This window comes from Colius striatus, chromosome 6, assembly GCF_028858725.1.
Source record: "Colius striatus isolate bColStr4 chromosome 6, bColStr4.1.hap1, whole genome shotgun sequence".
Lineage (NCBI taxonomy): Eukaryota > Metazoa > Chordata > Aves > Coliiformes > Coliidae > Colius > Colius striatus.
Genome location: NC_084764.1, coordinates 6,254,883 through 6,279,415, shown reverse-complemented (window position 1 = coordinate 6,279,415; position 24,533 = coordinate 6,254,883). Strand labels below are relative to the sequence as shown.

General features: G+C 51.5%; 3 protein-coding genes across 3 annotated transcripts in view; all 3 read left to right on the top strand.

Moving 5' to 3' along the window:
- Positions 1-4,584, top strand: part of CELF1 (CUGBP Elav-like family member 1) — a 64,264-nt gene extending 59,680 nt beyond the window's left edge. Inside the window, exon 15 of the mRNA XM_061997636.1 lies at positions 4,535-4,584. The gene's annotated coding sequence lies outside the window, so the exon portion shown is untranslated. The remainder of the gene's footprint in view (positions 1-4,534) is intronic.
- A 127-nt stretch (positions 4,585-4,711) lies between these two features.
- RAPSN (receptor associated protein of the synapse) lies at positions 4,712-16,119 on the top strand. The gene is made up of 8 exons (XM_061997653.1): positions 4,712-4,997; positions 8,188-8,526; positions 10,260-10,418; positions 11,059-11,157; positions 11,243-11,365; positions 14,330-14,383; positions 14,972-15,171; positions 15,891-16,119. Exons 1-8 carry the CDS (start codon positions 4,794-4,796, stop codon positions 15,961-15,963), a joined length of 1,251 nt encoding a protein of 416 aa, XP_061853637.1. The 5' UTR covers positions 4,712-4,793; the 3' UTR covers positions 15,964-16,119.
- Positions 16,120-16,268: 149 nt separating this feature from the next.
- PSMC3 (proteasome 26S subunit, ATPase 3) lies at positions 16,269-24,528 on the top strand. The gene is made up of 12 exons (XM_061997654.1): positions 16,269-16,467; positions 16,542-16,622; positions 19,741-19,866; positions 21,570-21,674; positions 21,769-21,831; positions 22,299-22,436; positions 22,564-22,707; positions 22,922-23,070; positions 23,662-23,758; positions 23,897-24,042; positions 24,144-24,225; positions 24,314-24,528. Exons 1-12 carry the CDS (start codon positions 16,441-16,443, stop codon positions 24,422-24,424), a joined length of 1,269 nt encoding a protein of 422 aa, XP_061853638.1. The 5' UTR covers positions 16,269-16,440; the 3' UTR covers positions 24,425-24,528.
- Positions 24,529-24,533: the final 5 nt, after the last annotated feature.

Genomic DNA, 24,533 nt, shown 5'->3' with positions numbered 1-24,533 from the left:
GAGGGGAGGCTGGAGGGACTGCAGAGCTGCCTGTTGCAGGTACAGTGTTGATACTAGATCACAGCATCACTGAGTCTTAAGGGCTGGAAGGGACCTTGAAAGATCATCCAGTGCAACCCCCCTGCCAGAGCAGGACCACCTAGAGTAGGTCACACAGGAACTCATCCAGGTGGGTTTGAATGTCTCCAGAGAAGGAGACTCCACAGCCCATCTGGGCAGCCCCTTCCAGTGCTCTCTCACCTCACAGTGAATAAATGCTTCCTTGTGTTTCTTTGGAACCTCTTATGTTCCAGTTTATACCCATTGCTCCTTGTCCTGTCATTGGCCATCACTGAGCACAGCCTGGCTCCATCCTCCTGACACCCACTCTTTATGTATCTGTGAACATTCATGAGGTCACCCCTCAGTCTCCTCCAAGCTGAAGAGCCCCAGCTCCCTCAGCCTTTCATCAGAAGGGAGATGCTCCACTCCATCATCTTTGTGTCCCTGTGCTGAACTCTCTCCAGCAGCTCCCCGTCCTTCTTGAACTGAGGGGCCCACAACTGGACACAATATTCCAAGGGCAGAGTAGAGGGGGAGGAGAACCTCTCTCGATCTGCTGCCCACAGCCCTTCTAATACACCCCAGTATGTCATTGGCCTTCTTGGCCATGAGGGCACATTGCTGGCTCGTGTTCATCCTGCTGTCCCCCAAGGCCTCCAGGTCCCTTTCCCCTACACTACTCTAAGAGTTCATTACCCAACCTGTACTGGTGTGTGGGGTTAGGTGCCTTTGGATAGCTGCCCACTTTATTATTTAAGGTTTTGCTTTCAGTTTAAAAAGCCACCACCCTCTGTACACAAACTGCAAATACAAGCCAGCATATTCATCTCTGAAAATCATCAGCATTTCACACGAGTTGTATTTTGCAACATCAATAGGAAATACACAAGTCACAATGTTGAATGTTTTAGGAGAGTTTCTTTTCCTTTTGCATCCACCTCCACCTTTCCCTCCTTGTTTTGGTTCAGTCTCCAACCTTCCTGACTTTCCCAGCCGTGTTCTGTGTCTTCCTACGGTCACTGGGGATACGTGATGAAAAGCAGTGGGGAGGAGGAGCAGCAGCTCAGTGTGGCTGCTCTGAGGAAGCGACCGTGTGATGAGCCACGCTGCAAGTATAGCTGCACTGCCTCACAGGTGAGAGTCTCTGATTTGGTGTTTCCATGCACCTTCCAGGCTTCAGTTTTGTGTAATTCCTGAGAAGAAACCAGATCATTTACTGCAGAAGCCACACTAGAATCTCGTGTGAACTAGTGCCCTGTCGAGCCACAGCCTGATGATCACTCTCCTGTGGCTTTCTGGAAGCAGCACAGGCAGAGTCTGTGTCACAGAATCACAGAAGCTTAAGGGTTGGAAGGGATCTAGAAACATCATCCAGTCCAACCCCCTTGCCAGAGCAGGACCACCTAGAGTAGGTCACACAGGAACTTGAGTCTTGGTGGTTCTGCCCATTTCCCCATTTCTGCAGCCACATTGGCCTCTCAGTGCTGTGTTCCATGTCAAGAGGGTGCTTCTGTTCTGAAAATGACCAACTTGAGCTTGACAGGTCTAGTGCTTATTTTACATGGGTAGGTTTGTATCTCAGTGGGTGAATTATGAGTTGTTTCTGAATAGGCCAAGCACTGTCTCATAGGAGAGCTCAAGTGCAAGGAAGTACAGTGTGATCAACAAAAGGCAAGACAGATGATTTCCAGCCTGTTAGATGGAGTTTGTCACATTGCAAGTCATCCTCTGCTCTCTTTCCTATTTGTGGAGTGTGAGAGTGAATACTGAGGGGAGCAGTGCTTTGGTGAAGGGTTCTGAAGCATCAGGATGAGTTTGAATTACAGGTAGGTTACTTGCAGAAGGTTATTTTTGCAAAGTGGTTTGTTCCAGCAAAGGACAAGGTTTTGTTTGTTTTCCCCCTTCTTGAGTCCTGGCTTGATTCTTTCATGTAGCAAACTCCAGTTTTGCTGATCTTGTCCTTTTAACTTGTCCAAGTTCAGAAATCTGATATCCTCACCATTATCAAGTGCTTTCCAGGGGATTCACTCTTCTGCATCTTATGTCCATTTCACCACCCATCTCCAGAAAGATGGAGTCCTTATGGTCAGAAAAGACCTTTAAGATCGAGTCCAACCACTCACATTACCAACCCAGCACTAAACCATGTCCCTCAGCACCGCATCTATGTATCTTTTGAATATCTTTGGGGATGGGGACTCCACCACCTCCCTGGGCAGCCTGTTCCAAAGCTTAACAACCCTCTTGGTGAAAAAGTTCCTCTTAATGTCCAATCTAAACTTCCCCTGGTGCAACTTGAGCCCATTTCCTGGTGTCCTGTCATTCATTAATGGAGAGATCGACTCCCACCTCACTGCAACCCCCTTTCAGGTAGTTTTAGAGGGTGACCATATCTCCTCTCAGCCTTCTCTAGGCTCAACATAGAAGAATTATTGAAGGAAGGAGGAGCTTTATTAAATTCTGCCTCAGACTTCTATGGAAGCCCTCAAATCTATAAAACACATCATTTGAGCAGTACTGCTGATGTGCCTTTTGCACATTAACCAGCTGTGCCTCAGCATTACTTTTCTTCAGCCTTCTGTAGATTTTTTCCCATGGTTTCTACTTGCAGAGTCTGAGAGTACACAGTCAATGCTGCAACATCATCTGGCATGTTACTGCTCTTGGAAACAATGCTAAATGAAATACTGCAAGTATCATACACTATATAAGCTCCCAAAACAGAATCAGTCTGGACTGTAGCAAGACTTTTCTACCATTTAGGATACTTTTCAAAATATTCTTTTTCTGAGGAAGTTTGGGATAAAGGAAGGCATGGATGGGCTCTCTTAAGATCATGCCTGCTATGATGTAAAGCCTCCAGGTAGGCTGTGGTTGCCTTTTGTGTTCTCCTCTTAGGGATATTCCCTCAGGAAGGCTCTCTAGGGTCTGCTTTTCCATCAGCAACCATGATGCAGGTCTAACTGGTGGCCTGTGACATAATTCTGTTGGTGTTTACCTTTGCTTGGGGAAGATCTGCCACTGAATTCAGGTAGCAGCAGGAGACATGCCTGCTTCTGCATGCAGGCCTCTGTCATTGCAACTCTGAATAGCCATTTCTTCTCCTTGGCCTGCAAAAGGATGCCAAAACAGGTGTCTGGGACTGCTGTATCTGAAAACTGACTTCCCTGAGGCATTTACCCCCTGCCTCAAGTTTGATTTCTCTTCTTACAGAGTGTAGATAAGGAAGACCAGGCCTGTTAAAAATGCAGCATGTCAGGGAGGATGTGAAACTTGACTCTCTGAGGACCCACTCTAACCTCTACTCCTTCAAAGATGTGTAGGAGAGCTAAAGGTATCTTCTAATTGGCAATTCTCTTACACAATCAGAACATACAGAGATCTTTTTCTTTGGATCAGCAAGTTGTAAACACAGAGCTTAGTGCCTCTGACAACCTCTGTTGAAATTCTCTCAAGGTTTTCAGGTGGTTATTTGCCATATTTGCAGCAAATCTGTGAAAGAACTGAGTTTTGTCCACGGAAAGAGTCCATATGGCCTGCTGATGTCCTCAGAATTTTGTGCCTGGCAGTCATCAGGCACATTGGTACAAGGGTAACGCTGCACATGTGTGTGAGCTGGAGCCTTCTGATTCATCCCATGCTCTTAAAGGCGTGTGTTTTTCCTAAAGGTGCTGTCACAGAATTAGAATGGTGGGGGTGGAAGGGCCATCCAGAGCTCATCCAGCCCAAGCCCCTGCTAAAACAGCTTTCCCTCAATCAGGGGGCACAGGAACACATCCAGGTGGGTTTGGAAACCTCCCGAGAAGGAGCCTCCACACCCTCCCTGGGCAGCCTGGGCCAGGGCTCCCTCACCTCAGCACCAAACAAGTTTCTCCTCACGTTTCAGTGGAATTTCCTGTGTTCCAGCTTGTGCCAGTTACCCCGTGTCCTGCCACTGGGCATTACAGAAAGAAGACTAGCCCCATCCTCTTCAACCACCCTTTAGGTACTTGTAAGAGTTAATGAGATTCCCCCTCAGCCTTCTCCAGGTCCTTCAGCCTTTCCTCATAAGGAAGATGCTCCAGTCCCTTCATCATCTTGGTAGCCCTGTGCTGGCCTCTCCAGCAGTTCCCTGTCTCTCTCAAACTGTCCTAGCTGGGGCTGCTCCCTCTGAGGCCAGCCCACCACCCCTGCTTGTCAAACAGAGTGGCCAGAGAGAGAGGGAAGAGACACGGGAGACGTGGCCGTGGCCGCAGCGGATCGTCCGTCCGTGGGGTATTTACGAGGCGCGGGCGGGCGGGTGGGCAGCTGGGGGTGGGCAGCTGGCAGCAGTGACCTTGGGCGCGGGGGGAGCCTGGCTGGCATTCCTGGGAGCCACGTGAGCCCGACTGGCAGCCGCAGCTGTAGCCAATGGGGAGGAGACCAGCGTGGGCTCCTCAGATTGAGTTTCACTCCTGTCGCTTGAGATTTTTCTCTTTCTCTCCCTGTTGTGCTTCTCCTCTTTTGTTTACAGGACTGGCTGGGTGGCCGTGCTGATGGAGTCCTAGCGAGCAAGACCTTTGCCTCATGGATTTGGGATTCTGCCTTCAGTGCTGAGCAACCACTTCCTACCACTGCCTCCCCCAGCTCCAGCCCCCTGACATGGCTGGGCTTTTAGGGCTCCAAGCCTGAGCACACAACCTGCCCTCCTCTAGTCGGGCGATTCGTGTTGTGTCCCTCGTCTATGTGCTTCCTTTTTGCTGCCCTTAGAGCTTAGTGGATGAGGCTTTTTAATGCATGGGAAGATGGGTCAGGACCAGACAAAGCAACAGATAGAGAAAGGACTCCATCTGTACCAGTCTAACCAGACGGAAAAGGCCCTGCGAGTCTGGATGAGGGTTTTGGAGAAGTCTGCGGATCCTGCTGGCAGGTTTCGTGTTTTGGGTTGCCTCATCACTGCTCACGCAGAGATGGGCAGATACAAAGACATGCTGAAGGTAAGGCAAGGTAAGGTGAGCTGGAGGGGAGCGCGTGGCACAGTGTGGCGTTGCACAACGGGGGCCGTTTGCCGCGGAGCAGGACACGACAGCCACCGAGCGTGTGCTGTGGGCTGTCCCGATCCCTCTGCTGACCCACACCACACACACACAACACAGCTTTCCCTCGGGATTCCCAGGTTATTGAGGTTCTGCAGTTCCCTGGGGGGGAGAGCTGGCTTGATTTGTTCCCCACATGCAGGCATATTGTGTTATGAGGCTTCGGGAAAAGGCGTGAAAGGGAGCTTCTGCTCCACTGAGAGCTGCCTGCAGTTTGTATGTCAGTGTGAAATGAGTTCTGCAGCCTTGTGCAATCCTGTTATCTTGTTCAACTCCTGTTTGATGTCTAATAGCGATCTTACATTGGTTTTTATGACCATTATTTGGTTGGGAGGGCCATCAGGAAAGGAAAGAGGATGCTTTTTTAGTGGGGAGGGGTTGAGAAACATTCCAGGAGGAGTCTGACAGTTGAGGCCAGAGAGGGGTTCCCAGTTGTCAGGACAGTGTAGAAGAAAGAAGGACACGGGGCTTGGTGGAAGGATGGGCAAAAGAATCTGAAGTGACGTTTCAAGAACACGAGAATAAAGATGTTTGAAGGAACACAAAGAAGCTGGTGTGTGTGGATCTGGGAAGTTACAGGCTGCACGTAGAGAGCAGCAGGCAGTGTGTGGGAGGACGATGGGGGAATTTGGAACTCAAGGCAAGAGGATGTTGTAATAATCTTAAGAAGCCACCTCAGCCTGAAATAAGGTCTTGCTAAAGGGCTTTGATGTTCTTGTCCTCGTGTTTTTGGTTGCTTCTTGCTAGACTGGTAACCACTCAGCACAAAATGTGAAGGGATTGCCCACATCTCGTTGCAAAGTTTTCAGTAGCTGTGTTTAGGATGGCAGAGGGGGGCACATCTTACTAGTAAACCCATGCACATGTGAAAGCCCTCTGTTGAAACCAAATACTTCAGATAAAAGAGGAAAAAAGGGGTATTATACACTGGGGAAATGTTTGAAGGAAAACCTTTTCCAGTACAGGGTGTGTAATTAGGTGGTGGCAGAAACAACAGACTGATCAGGGAAGAAGTAAAACAGGTAAGATGTGGCTACCTGAAGGAAATGCTTCACAGAAAATGAGAAACAGGCAAAGGAGTGGGCTCAGCCTGAACCTGAATCTGTTACCTGAGAGAACAACGGAGGTGAATTTTAGTTCTTGCCAGTATTGGGAAGGAAATATAGCTTCAGTCAAAGTGAACGTTTCACACAGGAAGAACGTCAGCAACAGACCGTGGAGAGACAGAATGACAGGATAAAAGTGGTCAGAATTAAAGGCATGAAGGTAGCTGTGATTTAAGAAGGGTTATGATGCTCAGCCTCTTTTGGAGAGAAAATTTTCTTCACACAGAGGAAAAGAGGCTGTGGCAATCGGGAAATAACAAAGAGCTTGTGCAAAGGTAAGGGATGGCACCAAACTGGGAGCACTGGCTGATTCCCCAGAGGCTGTGCTGCCATTCAGCAGGTTCTCAACCGGCTTGAGAGTTGGGCAGAGAGGAACCTCATGAGGTTCAACAAGGACAAGTGCAGAGTCCTGCATCAGGGAAGGAACAACCCCCTGCAGCAGGACAGGCTGGGGGTGACCTGCTGGAGAGCAGCTCCAGGAGAGAGACCTGGGAGTCCTGATTGATAATAAACTAACCATGAGCCAGTAATGTGCCCTCATGGGCAAGAAGCCAATGGCAGCCTGGGGGCATCAAGAAAAGTTTGGCCAACAGGTCTAAAGGAGGTTCTCCTTCCCCTCTCCTCTGACCTGGTGAGGCCTCATCTGGAGTCCTGTGTCCAGTGTTGGGCTCCCCAGCTCAAGAGGGACAGAGAACTGCTGGAGAGAGGCCAGCACAGGGCCACCAAGATGATCAGGGGACTGGAACATCTTTCATATGAGGAAAGGCTGTGGGATCTGGGGCTGTTTAGTCTGGAGAAGAGGAGACTGAGGGGAGATCTCATTAGCATTTATAAATATCTAAATGGTGGGTGTCAGGAGGTTGGGACAGCACTTTTTTCTATAGTAGCTAGCAACAGGACAAGGGGTAAAGGGATGAAGCTGGAACACAAAAAGTTCCACTTAAACATAAGAAAAAACTATTTCAGTGCGAGGTGAGGGAGCCCTGGCACAGGCTGCCCAGGGAGGGTGTGGAGGCTCCTTCCTTGGAGGTCTTCAAGACCCGTCTGGACACGTTCCTGTGTGATCTAGGTGAACCTGCTTCTGCAAGGGGATTGGACTAGATGGTCTCTAAAGGTCCCTTCCAACCCCTGCCATTCTATGATTCTATGACTGTGGGGGAGCACGAGCTAATGCACATTAGTGGGTCCACACAGCAGCTCTCCTGAAGGGCTCCCTGAGAATATCTGAACCCACACATACACAGCTTGTGGTTGAGTTTGGAGTTTGTTGGGGAGGGGAGTGGGTGGGTGTGAAGAGTGGAGAATGTTCTAGTAGCTGGAATTATCATATCCTGCCACTATACAAAAAGGAAGTAATTGGTGCCTTTGGGAATTGTTGTCCAGAACAATTAATACCTGATAATCTCTAATGAAAACACACACTGAGACAATTGTGCTTGGTTCATCACCAAACACAACTCAGGAGAGTTTGCAGTCTAAGAGAAAGAGACTTTACATCATTGAAGGGAACTGTGTGCAACGAATCCTGAAGGTTAGAGAACGAAAACTGTCAAGACTGCAATTTGTTAGTAAAGAATTGATGAAAGAAGTAGGTTGCTTCCATTCTTTTTATTAATAGAGTACTTGAATGTCTTAAGAATCACAGAGGAAGTAGAATAAATTAAACTGAGTGAAAGAAAACTGAGGCACATTGTGTCAGATGTTTCCTGCTTCCCTTTAGGGCCCTTGAACAGCTTCTTTCCTGATTCATCTTCCTTGCCCCAGAGACTGTGTTGAGAGAGGGAGAGGTTTCTTCAGGCTGCTCGTAGGCCTTGTAAACCACCAGATACCTGCACAGTGGTTACTGCTTAGTCTGTGCTGCTGGACTTTTCTGCCCTGCTCAGAGACGAGCCTCTTCCCCAGAACAGGGTGCTGCTCAGTGAGTGTTTGAGCTGTGTTTAAATAACCTGCATGCTTTTATAAACTCCCATCTTTCCTGCTTCAAGTTCGCAGTGGTACAGATCGACACAGCCCGGGAGCTGGAAGACCCGGATTACCTTACAGAGAGCTACCTGAACCTGGCCCGCAGCAACGAGAAACTCTGCGAGTTCCAGAAGACCATCTCGTACTGCAAGACGTGCCTGAACATGCAGGGCACCACAGTGAGCCTGCAGCTGAACGGCCAGGTGAGCCTCAGCATGGGCAATGCCTTCCTGGGCCTCAGCATCTTCCAGAAGGCTTTGGAGTGCTTCGAGAAAGCTTTACGCTACGCGCACAACAACGACGACAAGATGCTGGAGTGTCGCGTGTGCTGCAGCCTCGGGAGCTTCTACGCCCAGATAAAGGTGAGGAAGCCTCAGGGGAGGAAGGGTGATGGTCTCGTGGACTCGGGAAGTGCTGTGGATTTCAGCTTGTTTCTTGGCTGTAGAAAGTGAAGCGCCCAAGACAGTGTTGTAAGCTGGAAAGTCTTTGTGGTAAAGTCATCGTTGGGTACTCCCCTTCGCAGTAAGGGGGGCAGGATTAGTGTGGGGTTTATATTGCACAGCAGAAGCAGCTGTGAATGTTCCTCTGCACCAACTGAGCTTCAAAGAAGATGCCATCAGAGGAGGCACTGCCTGCACACAGTCCCGGCAGCCCGACCATTCGTGGATTATGTGTTTCAGGCAAATAGCTGCAGTTGTGTGAGCAAAACCAGCAACTGAGGGATTCTGCCAGTTCTGTTGCAAACAGCAGCAAATAGGTTTTCCTCACAAAGTGTTGCTCTTTGGAGCGTGCTTCTTGTGAGGAAAGGCTGTGGGACCTGGGACTGTTCAGCCTGGAGGAGGCTGAGGAGGGATGTCATTAATATAAGTGTTTGAAAGGTGTATGTCAAGAGGATGGGGGCGGGGGGGCACTTTTTTTCTGTACTGTCCAGTGACAGGACAAGGGGTGATGGACATGAGCTGGAACACAAAAAGTTCCACTTAAACACAAGGTGAAGCTTGTTTGGTGCTGAGGTGAGGGAGCCCTGGCCCAGGCTGCCCAGGGAGGGTGTGGAGGCTCCTTCTCTGGAGGTTTCCACACATTCCTGTGTGACCTGCTGGAGGGGAACCTGCTTTAGCAGGGGGTTCACAGAATCACTGAATCATTTCAGTTGGAAAAGACCTTTAAGATCATCAGGTCCAACCACTTGCCTCACACTGCCAAGCCCATCACTAAACTAAACCATGTCCCTCAGCGCCTCATCTATGCATCTTTTATCTCTAGAGATGATGATGGTCTCTAGAGGTCCCTTCCAACCCCTACCATTCTGTGATTCTTCTCACTAATGGAAGTCTCACCAGTAAACTTCCCTCGTAATCCCAAGACCAAAGAGCAGAACTCTGGGCTGGCCACTTTCAGGGGATGAAATAAGGGAGAAGGGAAACTCTGAAAGTTGTGGTTTCCTTTGTGCACCTTGGGGAATTTAAAGACATGAGGAATCTCTCATTTCTGCAGCCTCACGTGACTTAAGAGTGGGTTTAGATGGTTAGATAATAGTTTTACATACTTACTGTACAATAAGATGTCTTTCTAAAACGCTCCTAATGCAGAAAGGTGCTTAAAAATGGAAGTATACTGTTAGTTCCTGTGGATTTGGTGAGGCTGTGACTTTCTCTTTGTTCCTCTTTCCTGCAATGATGAATCATTGAGATCCTGACTCGCTATCTGGAGAACATGAGGGCTCCATGGAGATGCTGGAAGCAGACAGGATGTAAGAGCAGGGAAAGCTTTCAGCCTTTGGTTAGAGAGGAAGGTAAATGGTTCCTGTGGGGTAAAGCTGATGGCATTCTGTATAAAATTCACTTGCTGTGTCCTGAAGTCAGAGTAAGATCAATTTAGCATATGACAGTTCCAGCTTCCAGGCTGATATCCAGTGAAAGCATCTGGTGACACATGATGTGTGGAGGAGGAGCTGCAGGAGTGGGGAGCAGCACAGAAACCTGCCAGCTGTTGCAGTGGTAGCAAATAAAAACCAGATGCTTTTTTTCCCCTCTCATCTTTTTCTTTTGGTTCCTTTTTGCTGTAACTGCTGTGTGTCTGCTCATCTGCCTTGCAGGACTACGAGAAAGCTTTGTTCTTCCCCTGTAAAGCAGCTGAGCTGGTGAATGATTACGGGACGGGCTGGAGCCTGAAGTACCGCGCCATGAGCCAGTACCACATGGCCGTGGCCTACCGCAAGCTGGGGCGCCTGGCAGATGCCATGGGCTGCTGTGAGGTAAAAACAGGGGGTGCAGGTGCAGTGCTGGCTCTGGCACGGGCGGAACAGACAGGCTGTGGCATTCACACCTGACCTTAGGTGTTCCTGCTGTCTGTCCATCTTAGAGCTGTGGTTTCAGTAGCCCAGGGGTGAGCCTCAGGCATTTGGGTTTATAAATGGCCCTGAACAAGACTTTGTCAGGTGTGAAGGGAAGGTACCCTTCAAGAAAGATATTGCATGTCACCCAGGCAAGCGTTCCTCTCGTCTAGAGAGGAGATACAGAGGGTACACGCTCTGGGGTAACCTGTGGTTTTACCCACACAGCAAGGGAGAGAGCAGAAAAACCTACCCTGGCTCTAGAAGCACAAGTATGGGAGCTACAAGGGAAAACAACAACGAGGGGATCTGTCAGTTGAGCTGGCCCTGCCCAATGAGAACTCCTACACACTGTGGATGGGGATAAAGTCCCTGAAGAATATGTTAGGAAAGACAGTTTGGGTTAATCCTGCCTCGGGCAAAGGCAAACCCATCCAAGGGACTGTTTCAGCTCAAGGACCTGGATGCCCTTGGTGTGCACTTGGCTTTCGTGCACAGTCCCAGCCCTGCTGCTTTGAACCAAGGCCAAGCTCCTGTACTGACCAGAGGCAATTTCTTTCAGGAGTCCATGAAGATTGCCCTGCAGCACGGTGACCGGCCTCTGCAAGCTCTGTGCCTGCTGTGCTTTGCAGACATCCACCGCAGCCGCAAAGACGTGCAGGTACAGCTCTTTCCTGCCAGGAAGGGCAGAGGGGAGAGCAAGAGAAAAGCATAACAAAAGATGTGTTTTCCTCCTCACTCTGCAGACAGCCTTTCCTCGTTATGATTCCTCCCTGAGCATCATGACAGAGATTGGAAACCGCCTGGGGCTGATCCAGGTGCTGCTCGGAGTGACGAAGTGCTGGATGATGCAGAAAGAGCTGGACAAGGTCGGTCACAAACCAGTTTCTACAGAAGTTTGTTGGGCAAGGTTAGAGCACACAAGCTTTTTCTGAACCCTGCACCCATCAAAGCTCAGTAGAGAGCCTGTGCCTCTAGGTTCTACCAGCAGACTCTGCTGCTTGCACGGTTACATGTCTCTGCATGGCCCCTCTCAGCCAGGAGCTGGTTACTCACAGTGTGAGCATCCACTCTGAGTCAGACTGCAGACTTACAGAATTGTCTCATCAGTCAGTCCTAATGACTTCAAGCACTACACAGAAACCAGCACTGAGGGAAGGAAGCCTACTCCTGCCCTTGCAGGCAATCTGCTTGTGCTTATGCTCCGAAATAGATTCCACTGCCTACTTTTTACCTATATGACTAAGTTTGTTGTTGAGATGGTGACGATGCTTTAGGCAGCTCTAGAGCTCCACCATGTGCTTTGCAGACACAAGTGGCATCGAATTCCTAATCAAACTTTGAAAGTATGTAAAATGTGATGTGAAATGGACCAAGGAGAGCATCAGACCATTTGGGAGCAGACAACTGGTCAGTGTAGTCCAAGAGGGTGACGTTAGTTGTTTTTTGGCAGTGTCTGTGTGTTAAAATCCAGATGGCAGTAGGTGCAGCAGGAACGTTACTGGACTGCAGAATAAGATCCTGAAAGGTTAGCCTTGACCTAATGCTGAACAACCTGGAATGCCTGCACAGTGCCATGTCAGGATGCTGGTTTGGGGGTAGATATGGTGAAGAGTCACTCTTTTCACTCACAGGAGATACAAAGAATTTTCGCTCAGATGGAGCATCCCAGATATTGGGAAATCAAGTATGTGTCTCTCAGAAAAGACAAGTTCATGGTGCTGCCAGCATCTGAGTTGCCTACAGCAGGGATTCAGGTGGCTGAGATACACCTTGCAGCCTCAGTAATAAATGCTGTGTTTGCAGTGGAAGCAGAAACTGTGGAATTAAAAACTTTGCTCAGTTGAATCCCTTCCCAGGCTCACATCTCACACTCACAGAATCACAGAATCTTATGGGCTGGAAGGAACCTCGAAAGATCATCCAGTCCAATCTCCCCTGCCAGAGCAGGATCACCTACAGTAGGTCACACAGGAACTCATCCAGGTGGGTTTGAATGTCTCTAGAGAAGGAGACTCCACAGCTCATCTGGGCAGCCCCTTCCAGTGCTCCCTCACCTCACAGTGAATAAATGCTTCCTTGTGTTTCTTTGGAACCTCTTATATTCCAGCTTGTACCCATTGCTCCTTGTCCTGTCATTGGCCATCACTGAGCACAGCCTGGCTCCAGCCTCCTGACATTCACCCTTTATGTATTTGTAAACATTCATGAGGTCACTCCTCAGGCTCCTCCAAGCTGAAGAGACTCAGCTCCCTCAGCCTTTCATCAGAAGGGAGATGCTCCACTCCCTTCATCATCTTTGTGTCCCTGTGCTGAACTCTCTCCAGCAGCTCGCTGTCCTTGAACTGAGGGGCCCAGGACTGGACACAGTATTCCAGATGCAGCCTCACGAGGGCATAATAGAGGGGGAGGAGAACCTCTCTGACCTACTGCCCACAGCCCTTCTCATACAATGAGACAGGACACAGCAGGTAGGACTCTGAGGAAGAGAATATTTGGAACACTCACCAAACCCCAACCTCTGCTGATCCCACCTCCAGCCATTGCCACCCTCTTGTATCACAAGTGAGTCTCACCTGCGAGGGCTTTGCACAGAGTCCTGATCTCACCTAAACTTACAGAAGAATAGGATGAAGAGATGAATCTTGTATTCTGTTCTGGGCATCAGAGAGAAGTCTGCACTGGTGGGTCAGGGAGCTTATGCCCACTGCACCAAATGTGACCTCTTCAAATGTCACAGCCCTGAATATTCACCCAAGCCTGTTCCTCAACTCGCCAGTCCCAGTTTCCTTTTCTCATGCTACTCATCCCAGTCTCAGTTACCTCACAAAGCAGCTTGCTAATGTTCCACTTGCAGATTCCCTCTTCTCATCCTATGTTTTCCAGTACACAGCCACTCTTAGGCACTCACCTTGGCACAGCTCTCTGTTCTACCCTCTAGCCTTCAGTTCCTGCTTCCCTCATCTACAAGTTCCTTATCCTAGGCTGTTGCTGCAACCACAAGTGTGATGCCATCTCCTGTGCATTCCCTCATCTCATCTGGTCCTCCTCTAGCACAGCAGTGATGGCAAATTACGGGGCAGAAATTGTATACCATTCCTCACAAAGACCACTGCATCACAAGGGGGATGAGTTCTTTCCCCCTACCCTGGACAAATCTGAAGCAGATCTCAGTTCTGGAACACAGGGACTGATGATCAGAACAGTGAGGAACGTGGTGGCATCTAGGGGTAAGCAGGGACTCATTTGGTATAACAGCTGCTGTGCTAAATTGGAAAAGATGGATAGCAGCACACTCCTACATCACACCATGTGTAAGTAGGACAAAGTGGATACATGAGCAGCAGGGGAAAAAATGGAAGAGCGTGGTGTGTTGGTGGTGCTGATCCCTTCTCTCTCCTCTTTTACAAGTGAAATTGGAGTTGCCCAATGGTTACTGAGCCTGTAGGATAGGATGGGGAAAAGGCTTGTGCTTCATCCCCACCCCAGCAAGCATGTGTGATTGAGTTTAAATAGGTCTGTGTTTTCCCTGCTTGGAAAGGCCAGCCTCTGCCAGCATCATGCCCTTACTTGGCACTACGTGGCTGGAATAGAAATGTAGCTATTGGGTTATTTGTGGGCTTTCAGAAACCAAGCTTTTCTTATGGCTGAACTTTTGAGAGGGGAGGGAAATCTACCAAACGCTCATCTTGCACCTCCAGAATTGCAGTGATGCTTGTTTATCCAAATCCTACCCTATCCCTTTTTACCTCAATAATTCCCGTAGGGCATTGGTGTGAGTCTGGTTTGATACATCAGACTGAGAACTGATGGTGTATGCTCTCCATTCACAGGCTCTGGAAAGCATTGAGAAGGCACAAGAGCTGGCAGAGGGACTAGGGAACAAGGTAGGATACTACAGCTTCTCTTCAGCACTGTCTGTGGTTTTCTGTCAACCAACTTGGGACAGCAAGCACTGGCAACATCCAGACTCCTTGCTGCTTATTAACATGTATTAGCCAGTCGATGCCTGGGATTTGCTTTGTTGCAAAGCGAGTCTCAAGAGTGGGGTCAGGGAGGTCACAGTGAGATAAAGTGGAATGAGAAGCAGTGAAAATGGGGTATGAAACGAGCAGAGAGATAGAGATCAGGGGTCTCTTCTTGAGAATTATCATTGCCCTGAGCAGCAGCTGAACCATGCACTGGCTGGAGGCAGAGAGAGAAGTGAAATACAGTGTATATGATGGATAGCCCAGGAAAATCACCTTGATGGGGGAGCTGCAGAGTGCCTCAGACCTGGTGCCCCCTTTTGTGACACAGAAGTGGGGTTGATGGCAGGAAGTCCTGAGACCCCAGATGCCATATGACTGATCCTATCCCTTGGGCGTCCTTCTGCGCTCACGTTTCTTGAGCTAGCTGATGGGGCTGAGTGGTTTCATTGCTGGTCTGTCTTCACTCTGCTGCTCACTTCTCATGTTTCTGCCCTTCACATGCAGCTTGGCCTGCTGAAGCTCCACTGCCTGTGTGAAAGGATCTATCGCACAAAGGGGCAGCAGCGGGAGTTGCGTGACCACGTCGTGAAGTTCCATGAATGTGTGGAGGAGATGGAGCTGTACTGTGGCATGTGTGGAGAGTCCATTGGGGAGAAGAACAACCAGCTCCAGGCGCTGCCTTGCTCCCACTTCTTCCACTTAAAGTAATGAGCTGGAAGGGCTCAAGATCCAGTAACACTTGTTACAGGAAAAAGCTGTTCGTGCCCAGAGTTAGGACAGTCCCACATGTGCTGTTTCCCTGAGTTGTTGTCCTACTTTTAACTGTTCCCTGCAGGATCACACTGCACTGTCTTGTGTCTCACGAGGTTTAGCTCTAAGATCCATCACATTCACACTTCTGTCCTCTAGAGGATTATCCACAGTTGTCCTCCTGCTGTAGTGCTGGGCTGGGGTCCCAGATTCCTATTTAATGAATTCCTCTGGAGGAATCAGTCCTTCACTCCCAGGGGCACTTGAAGGGTTTTCCTCCAGCATTACCACACTTTTTCTCTTGTCTAGAGGTACACAGAGGTGAAGGAGGTGTTCAGTATGTCATTGTGCTACTGCCATGAAAGAAGTGACCTCTGCCATCGTTTTAATGTTAGGGGAAACGTGTGTGACACAACACTTAGTTCAGAAAACTACACATTTAATAAAACACAGCTCCAGAGCCCTGCGTGGTGCCCCCTGAGCTCTGTGGCTCCATCTCCTGCAGGGCAGGCACTCGGTGTTGTCGAGGGACATTTCCAAGGAGCGGGTGTTAGAGATTCAGCCTCGGCCTGTGAGGGGAGGGAGCGGCTTCCCACCTGACGTGGTTAATACAGGGACGGGGCCGCCTCTGGCCACAGAGCCCCCTCCCCTAAACGCCTTCTTCCCTCTGCAGGTGCCTCCAGACCAACGGGACCCGGGGCTGCCCCAACTGCCGCCGTTTGTCCGTGAAGCCCGGCTACGTCTGACCCGTGCGAGGCCCTTCAGGCTGCGCCTGACGGCTGCGGCGGGGGCCGCCTCCTTCCCCCCCACACCCCCCTGTCCCGCCAGGGCGGGCTGAGGCTCGGGCCCGCGTCCCCTCGCTGCTCTGTACGCGGGTTGACAGCAATAAAGGGTCTGTCGCGGCCTGTGTCCCGCGCCTCGCGTCGCGTCCCGCCGCTGCCCCGCACCAAGATGGCGGCGCGGCCATCACTCAGCACTTTCGGCGCGCGGCCCGTGACGCGGCCCCTCAGCGGTTCCCCGCCCGCAGATTCGCCGCAGCCGCCGGGCCGCGCCGCGGGCGCCTGGGCCCAGGCCGGGCAGCGGGGCCGAGCAGGCGGCGCGGGGCCCGCACACGCCTCTCCTCCGCCGCCGCCGCCGCCTTCTCTCTCGTCCGCTCCCGGGGCCGCGAGCGAGGAATCTGCCGCCCGGAAGCCGCGGCGCGTTGGCTGGCGGCCCGAGGGAAGATGGCGTCGGTGTGGGACGAGTCCGAGGTGAGGGGCCGGGGCCGCGGGGCGCGGGGCGGCGGGGCCGGGCCCGGGCTGACGCCGCCGTTGTGCCCCCGCAGGATGGCGTCGGCGAAGAGGTGCTGAAGATGTCCACGGAGGAGATCGTGCAGCGGACGCGTCTCCTCGACAGCGAGATCAAGGTAGCGGCCGGGGAGCGGGGCCGGGCCGGGCGGCTGCCCGCGGGAGCCCCGGCGCTGCCGGTGCCCGGGGACGGGGCGCTTCTTAACGCAGCCGGGCGGGCACCGACCGGGGCTGGGAGAAATGAGGCAGTTAACTAGATGGAGAAGGGCAGGCTGAGCAGTAGTAAGGCCTCGAAGGGAAGAAATACTCCAAGAGCAAGCGGCCGAGGGCACGGTTGTCCTGCTGAGCCTGGGATGCCGTAGCCAAAGGCACAGGAGTCCTCCCAGCCCTCGTGGGGAGGGGAATAGGGAGTCTGTTCTGTGGCCTGGTTCGGGTAGCATCATCAGTAATTCCCATGGGAGGGACGTGAAAAGATCTCTAATTAGGTCCAACTTGCTCAGAGCAGGGTCTGTCGTAAGCTCAGGGCTTTATCCTGCTGAATCTTGAAAGCCTCTAAAGGCAGAAATTGTACCACCTGTCTATCCCTGCCACTGCTTGACAGGCCTCGTGAGGACAAAGACTTGCTTCACATACAGCCTGAACCCCTCTTGTGTCACCCTTTCTGTTGTCTCACCCAGCTGCAGCTCGCTGCTGTGAAGTGTCTGATTCTGTCCTGATACCCTCCCTGCTCGTTTTCTTCTCCAGCTGAACAAGCCCACGTCCCCCAGCTACTCCACACCAGCCTGTGCTCCATCTTAGTGGCCCTATGCTGAACCTCAGCCCAATTTATCAGTGTCTTTGCTGCACAAAAGGGCCCCAAAACTGGACAGAATGCTCTTGATAGGATCTAACAAGTAAAGAGTAAAGAGAACTGATCACTTTTCTCCTTCTCCCGGCTGTACTTCCATTAGTACAGGTCAGTACACTGTTTGCTAGGACATTGCTGGCTTCTGTTCAGGTGGTTGTCCACGGAGACACGCAGATCCCTTTCAGCAGAGCTGGTCCCCAGCCAGCCGGTCGCCGGCCTGTGTCACTGAAAGGTGTGACACAGACACACCTCCCCAGGCACAGGGCTTTGCCTTTGTCCTTCAGTTTTGTCAGGTTTCTGTATGCCTGTTCCTCCAGCCTCCTAAGGTCTCTCAGAGTAGCAGCCCTGCCCCTGAGCACAGGAACTGCTCCCCCCAGTTTGGTGTTGCCTGTAAACATGATGAGAGTGGACTCCATCCTCTTATCTAGGTCATTGGTACAGGTGGGAGATAGGACAAACCTGGATAGATCTGTCACAGGATGGACCCGTTTCACATCAAAGAGCACTTGCAACTTTACTGTGTTTGTCCCTGCCGCTTGATGTGAGCAGTACTGAGACATCCTACTGTTTCAGGGTCCATAAGTAATTAGGACTTGTTAACGTGCTTGTTCTTTAAAGCCAGCAAAGATAAATGTGTCTTGTTTGCTACAGTAAGGAGTGAAAGGAGCTTTCTCTGTCTTATGGTAAGAGCATCACAATTGAGGAATGTTTATTGGCACCTTCCCTTCCTGCAGTTTTCCTTGAACGTTCCCCAGATTTATATTCTTATATTCTTTGGGTTGGAAGAGACATTTAAAGGCCATCTAATCCATCCTTCCTGCCATGAGCAGGGGCATATTCAACTAGATCAGGTTGCTTAGAGCCCAGTTCAACCTGATCTTGAGTGTTTCCAGGGACGGGGCATCAACCACCTCTCTGGGCAACCTGTGCTAGTGTTTCACCATCATGAGAAGTGTCTTCTGTCTAATCTGAATCTCTGCTCTTTTAGTTTAAAACCATGAGTACTGTCAGTACAGGCCCTGCTAAAAGCCCATCTCTATCTTTCTTATAAGCCCCCTTTAAGCACTGAAAGGCTACAATAAGGTCTCCCCAGAGCCTTCTCTTCTCCAGGCTGAAGAGCCCCGACTCTCTCAGCCTGACCTCTCAGGAGAGGTGCTTTAGCCCCTGGGTAACTTTTATGGCCTCCTCTGGACTCGCTCCCACAGGTTCACATCTTCCCTGTGCTGAGAGCCCAAGAGCCAGACACAGCACTGCAGGTGGAGTCTCACCAGAGGGGAGCAGATTAGAGGGGGAGAATCCCCTCCCTCAGCCTGCTGCCCACACTCCTTGTGATGCAGCCCAGGGCAGGGTTGGCTTTCTGGGCTGTGAGCACACGCTGCCAGCTCATGTCCAGCTTTTCATGCACCAGTACCCCCCAAGTCCTTCTCTGCAGCGCCACTCTCAGTCCCTTCTTCCCCCAGCCTCTATTGATACCAGGGATTCCCCCAATCCAAGTGCAGGACCTTGCACTTGGCCTTGTTGAACCTCATGAGGTTCACATGGACCCACTTCTGGAGCTTGTGCAGGTCTCTCTGGACAGCATCCCGTTCCTCAGGCACAGCAACTGCTGCACGCTGCTTGGTGTCATCTGCAGACCCCCTGAGGGTCCCACTCTGTCTCACTGATGAAGATATTAAACAGTACTGGTAAAACTGGTTCCTCTCCTTCTCTTTGTTGCCCTGGAGCAGCGGTGGGGCTTGTGTTTGCCAAGGAACCGCCAGCCCTGTGGCTCTGAGGTGGCAGCAGCCGCAGCTCTGCTCTTCAGACATCGTTTACTTTGGTTCTGTGCCGTGGTGCCATCAGTTCAGGGGGTCCTGGCTCTTCATTCCTCTGCAGCTGGGTGTCATCACTGCAGCGTTCCAGCACACAATTCTGCCTTAAACCCAGTGACAACCCAGCAGGGCACAGCTTTCAAACAGAGCCCTGTGTGGATGCATGTAGATACATGCGTGGGGAGTTTGTCTACAGTTACTGGTGTGTCTGTATTTATTAAAAGGTCAAACCCACAGCACAGTTGCCTTATCCAGGTGATATCTTTGTCTGGGCCATGCTGCAGCCCTGTAAGCTGGGGCATCAGTCAGGCTGAGGTTATCCAGTGACACTGGGAAGAAATTCCTCAGAGATATTGCTTAGCTGGAAACCAAAATTGACTGCATAGCCTTGATTCCTGACTAACTTTGTCTAATTTGCTGGCTTTTCCTCTCTTTATATTACATTTCCCTTTATACCCACAGTTTCCTCAGACTTCACACTTTTAGAACTGTTCAACTTTCAGAACAATGTGTGAATTTTACCTTGACTTTGTCTTCCCATATTATTCCTTTCTACCTTCATCTGTGTATCGATTCCAGATCATGAAGAGTGAGGTACTGAGAGTGACCCACGAGCTTCAGGCCATGAAAGACAAGATCAAAGAGAACAGTGAGAAGATCAAAGTGAACAAAACCTTGCCGTACCTGGTCTCTAACGTCATTGAGGTGAGTGTGCTGCGCTCCTCTGCAGCAGCGCGAGAGGCGGGCGCGTGGCTGGGAGCGAGGAGGCTGAGGGAACTCCTGTCAGTTGAGACGTGGCCTAGAGTCTGGTTGGAGGCCTGTGGCCAGTGGAGTTCCACAGGGATCAGTTCTGGGGCCAGTCTGATTCAGTGTCATCAACGGCCTAGATGAGGGGTCAGAGTGACCCTCAGCAAGTTCCCTGATGGCACCAAACTGAGGGCACTGACTGATTCACCAGAGGCTGTGCTGCCATTCAGTGAGATCTGGACAGGCTGGGAGCTGGGCAGAGAGGAACCTCATGAGTTCAACAAGGGCAAGTGCAGAGTCCTGCACCTGGGGAGGAACCCCCTGCACCAGAACAGGCTGGGGGTGACCTGCTGGAGAGCAGCTCCAGGAGAGGGACCTGGGAGTGCTGGTTGATAATAGACTGAACGTGAGCCAGCAACGTGCCCTCGTGGGCAAGAAGCCAATGGCAGCCTGGGGGCATCAAGAAGAGTGTGGACAGCAGGTGGAGGGAGGTTCTGCTCCCCCTCTCCTCTGCCCTGGTTGAGGCCTCATCTGACCAGTTCTGGGCTCCCCAGCTCAAGAGAGACAGGGAACTGCTGGAGAGAGGCCAGTGCAGGGACACCGAGATGATCAGGGGACTGGAACATCTCTTACGAGGAAAGGCTGTGGGACCTGGAGCTGTTTAGCCTGGAAAAGACTGAGAAGGGACCTTATCAGTGCTTATAAATGCTAAAGGCGGGTGTCGAGAGAATGAGGCTGGTCTGTTTTCTGTAGTGCCCAGTGACAGGACAGTGGACACAAGTTGGAACACAGAAAGTTCCACTGGAACAGGAGAAAACTTGTTTGGTGTTGAGGTGAGGGAGCCCTGACCCAGGCTGCCCAGGGAGGGTGTGGAGGCTCCTTCTTAGGAGGTTTCCAAACCTGCCTGGACACGTTCCTGTGTGACCTGATGGAGGGGAAGCTGCTTTAGCAGGGGCATGGGCTGGATGAGCTCTGGAGCTCCCTTCCAATGCCCCCACTCTGTGATACTGTATTCCCAAACAGTGGCTGCACCTGTAGCCAGGACTTTATTTTTCTGTTGGGTTTGTTTGGGACCTGGAAGTGCCCATCACTTGCCCACTGCTTGTCAGAGCTGTTCCTTAGGCACTGGCTGCTGTTCCTCTGTAGGTGTCACAGCTCTCAGAGGATGACACGGCCTCGCTTAGTGTGGACTCTGAGATCTGGCACGTGCTGCCTGAGACGGGCGACACAGCAAATGAAGAGCTGTGGCTCTGCTGCTGCCTCACATTCTGTCTATCATTCAGTAATTTGGGTGATAGGCCAACAAAATGGTGATAGTCTTCAGTTTTTGTTAGAAAAGGAGTTGGTCTCTACTAGTGTTTGAAAACTTCATGAACTTCAGGCTTAACGTGAGCTGCTGTAATGGGAGGGGAAATCAGTGCCACGAACGGCTGCTTTGTTAGGAACTTTATAGCATCTTTCTGTGCATTGTTGTGTGCTGCCTCATGAGGAAAGGACAAAATGAATTTTTATAGGAGGGCTTGAATGCTTTTGGGATTCTCCTGCTGACAGAGAACAGGGAGTTTCATTTCTGCTCCCATGTGTCATTTAGATGCATTAACCCCAGGGCCCTCCCACCAGCCTGCTTCTGTTGTCATGAGACCTCTCGCTCTGGTTTTCAGCTGCTGGATGTTGACCCCAATGACCAGGAGGAGGATGGAGCAAACATTGACCTGGATTCCCAGAGAAAGGGCAAGTGTGCTGTGATCAAGACCTCTACACGTCAGGTAAGACCCGTGTGCCCAGCCAGCTCTGAGGAGCACCAGAAAGGGCCTTCTCCCCGTACGGCTGCTTTTGCCTACTGTGATTTCTTTCCTACAGACGTATTTCCTGCCTGTTATTGGCTTGGTTGATGCTGAGAAGTTGAAGCCTGGAGACCTGGTGGTGAGTGATGCTGTTATGACTGATAGCTATGATGTTGGCCAGAAATTGCTTATGTCTTGCCCTTTAGAAAGGAGACAAGTCTGTCCAGGTTTCTCCAGGGCCACTTGTACAGAAAAGTAGCTTGGTGGGGTGTGTTCTCTATAGTTTCAATTAGGTGCTGAACGTTTCAGTAGAGAGTGTTTACCTAGAGTAAGTCTATGCCTAGAATAAGCTTTCTAAACCCAGTCTTTGGTATCTTAATTCTAACCTCAGTCTTTTGTAGAGTAAGTCAATTGGACTCCTCTTCTCTAAAAGGTGTGGGGTTGGCTGTGGCATTGGCCACTGTGCCAGGCTGCGGGGATCTGGGGAGAGCCAGCGTCAGAGCTGGTTATTCCTGCAGCCTTGAGGTCGAGTGAATCGCCTTGGGTCGTGTGTTTGTCAAGAGCTCTCTGAAGGGCCGGTTACAAGCAAAGGACTTGTGTTTGCAGGGAGTGAACAAAGACTCTTACTTGATCCTGGAGACTCTGCCCACCGAGTATGATTCGCGGGTGAAAGCCATGGAGGTGGATGAGCGACCCACAGAGCAGTACAGTGACATCGGCGGGCTGGATAAACAAATCCAAGAGGTGACACTTTTATGTCTTGTTTCAGGTGTGACTGAGGACAACAGGCTTTGAACTTGAGCTCAGAGCGGGCAGCCTGGATCTGTGAAGGCAGAGGGGTTGACATTTGCATGTTGTTCTCTTGCTGTAGCTCGTGGAGGCCATTGTCCTGCCCATGAATCACAAGGAGAAGTTTGAAAACTTGGGTATACAGCCACCCAAAGGAGTCCTCATGTACGGGCCTCCAGGGACAGGCAAGACACTTCTGGCTCGAGCATGTGCTGCCCAGACCAAGGTAAAAGGAACCTTTGAAAGCGTGTGCTGCTGTAGGACAGTACTGAAAAGGAACAGGAACCCCTCCGAGAGGAGAGGGGTCGTACGGACAGACTGCTGTCAGAGGCTGGGCTTTGCTTGTCTGTCTGCTGGCTTGTTTTAACGGAGAGCTTCCTGCAGCACTCAGTGACCCCACTGAGAAACAAGTTGTGGTGGGGTTGTGTTTCCCTTCCCAGGCCACGTTCCTGAAGCTGGCAGGCCCGCAGCTCGTGCAGATGTTCATCGGCGACGGGGCCAAGCTGGTGCGCGACGCTTTCGCTCTGGCCAAGGAGAAAGCCCCTTCCATCATCTTCATCGACGAGCTGGACGCCATCGGCACCAAGAGGTGAGGAGAGGCCGTGCCCTCCAGCCCCCACGGCCCTAGGGGAGGCACGGACAGGTGACAAACAGCGTAAAGCCAGTCACGGGGCGACAGCAGCTGCCACAGTCCTTGGGCTCACCAGTGAAGTTTGTGAGTCTTGGGGGGAATCTCTGTTTCTGTTTTCTGACAACTGCATCAGGCACATGGAGACGTTCCCCCTCCGTGGGCCTGGACATGAGCCCCACTCAGCTCTCGGGACACAGCAGGGCTCAGCTGCTGCTGACAGTTACTCTAGTTACAGCCCTCACCCTCCTGTAGTTTCAAGGAGGAATTTGGAAGACTTTGGCTCTTTGCCTGGTTTTAGCTGTGCAGCCTCTTTAGGAGAAACATTTGAATTAACACTCTGAAACATTCCTTTTGTGAGGTGGGAGTGAACACGATACACACCTGAATGATGCTTTGTCACTTAGCCTTGACTATGGCAGCTTTACTGACACAGCTACAAGCTCCCCAGTGAATCGGTCTGAGTGTGAGCTGCAGCCAGTCTGTTTTATATGATGAAACAGGTGTGGGTGGGGTGGTCATGTTCAGGCTTTACCCTTGTTTCCTCCTCAGGTTTGACAGCGAGAAGGCCGGTGACCGGGAGGTGCAGAGGACCATGCTGGAGCTGCTGAACCAACTCGATGGTTTCCAGCCCAACACACAAGTCAAGGTCGGGATCTAGCAGAGTGCTATTGAGGCCCAGGCCACTGTAGCAGGGGCTGCACAGCCATGTCCAGGGACTAAGCTTGGTGGCTCCCCGGGGAGCAGAGAGCACCCGCCTCACGCTGACAGCCCTGCTTGTACTTAGGTGATTGCTGCCACCAACCGGGTCGATATCCTGGACCCGGCTTTGCTCCGCTCGGGGCGGCTGGATCGCAAGATTGAGTTCCCGATGCCGAACGAGGAGGCCAGAGCCAGAATTATGCAGATCCACTCGCGCAAAATGAACGTGAGGTAGGGAGGAGGGACGGCCTCTGGGGCCCGGGGTGGGCGCGCTCCCTCGCCGGGAGCTCGTTCTCAGGCATCTGTTGTTTCCCCCCTCCCGCTCCCATCAGCCCCGACGTGAACTACGAGGAGCTGGCTCGCTGCACAGACGACTTCAACGGGGCACAGTGCAAGGCGGTGTGCGTGGAGGCGGTGAGTGCTGCCCCGGGGCAGGGATGGGAGGGCTGCTGCCCGCTCCCCTGGCACTCACCCCCCCTGCTCTGTGCCCTCTCCTTGGCAGGGGATGATCGCCCTGCGCCGCGGGGCCACGGAGCTCACCCACGAGGACTACATGGAGGGAATCCTGGAGGTGCAGGCGAAGAAAAAAGCCAACCTGCAGTACTATGCCTGATCTCTGCCCGGTCAAGGGGGTGCCCTGGGCAGAGGACGGGACTAGATTGGACTGTACCACTTATTTTATGTCTGGAAAAAATAAAACTGCTATTTTTCCCCCCACTCTA

Excerpts from the sequence above, each read along its gene's own strand:
- RAPSN (XM_061997653.1), top strand. The coding sequence starts at position 4,794 with ATGCATGGGAAGATGGGTCAGGACCAGACAAAGCAACAGATAGAGAAA. Across the intron at positions 8,527-10,259 it reads GCTTCTACGCCCAGATAAAG|GACTACGAGAAAGCTTTGTT; the intron begins GTGAGGAAGCCT and ends TCTGCCTTGCAG. Across the intron at positions 11,366-14,329 it reads TGCAGAAAGAGCTGGACAAG|GCTCTGGAAAGCATTGAGAA; the intron begins GTCGGTCACAAA and ends CTCCATTCACAG.
- PSMC3 (XM_061997654.1), top strand. The coding sequence starts at position 16,441 with ATGGCGTCGGTGTGGGACGAGTCCGAG. Across the intron at positions 16,468-16,541 it reads CGGTGTGGGACGAGTCCGAG|GATGGCGTCGGCGAAGAGGT; the intron begins GTGAGGGGCCGG and ends GTGCCCCCGCAG. Across the intron at positions 22,437-22,563 it reads TGGATAAACAAATCCAAGAG|CTCGTGGAGGCCATTGTCCT; the intron begins GTGACACTTTTA and ends CTCTTGCTGTAG.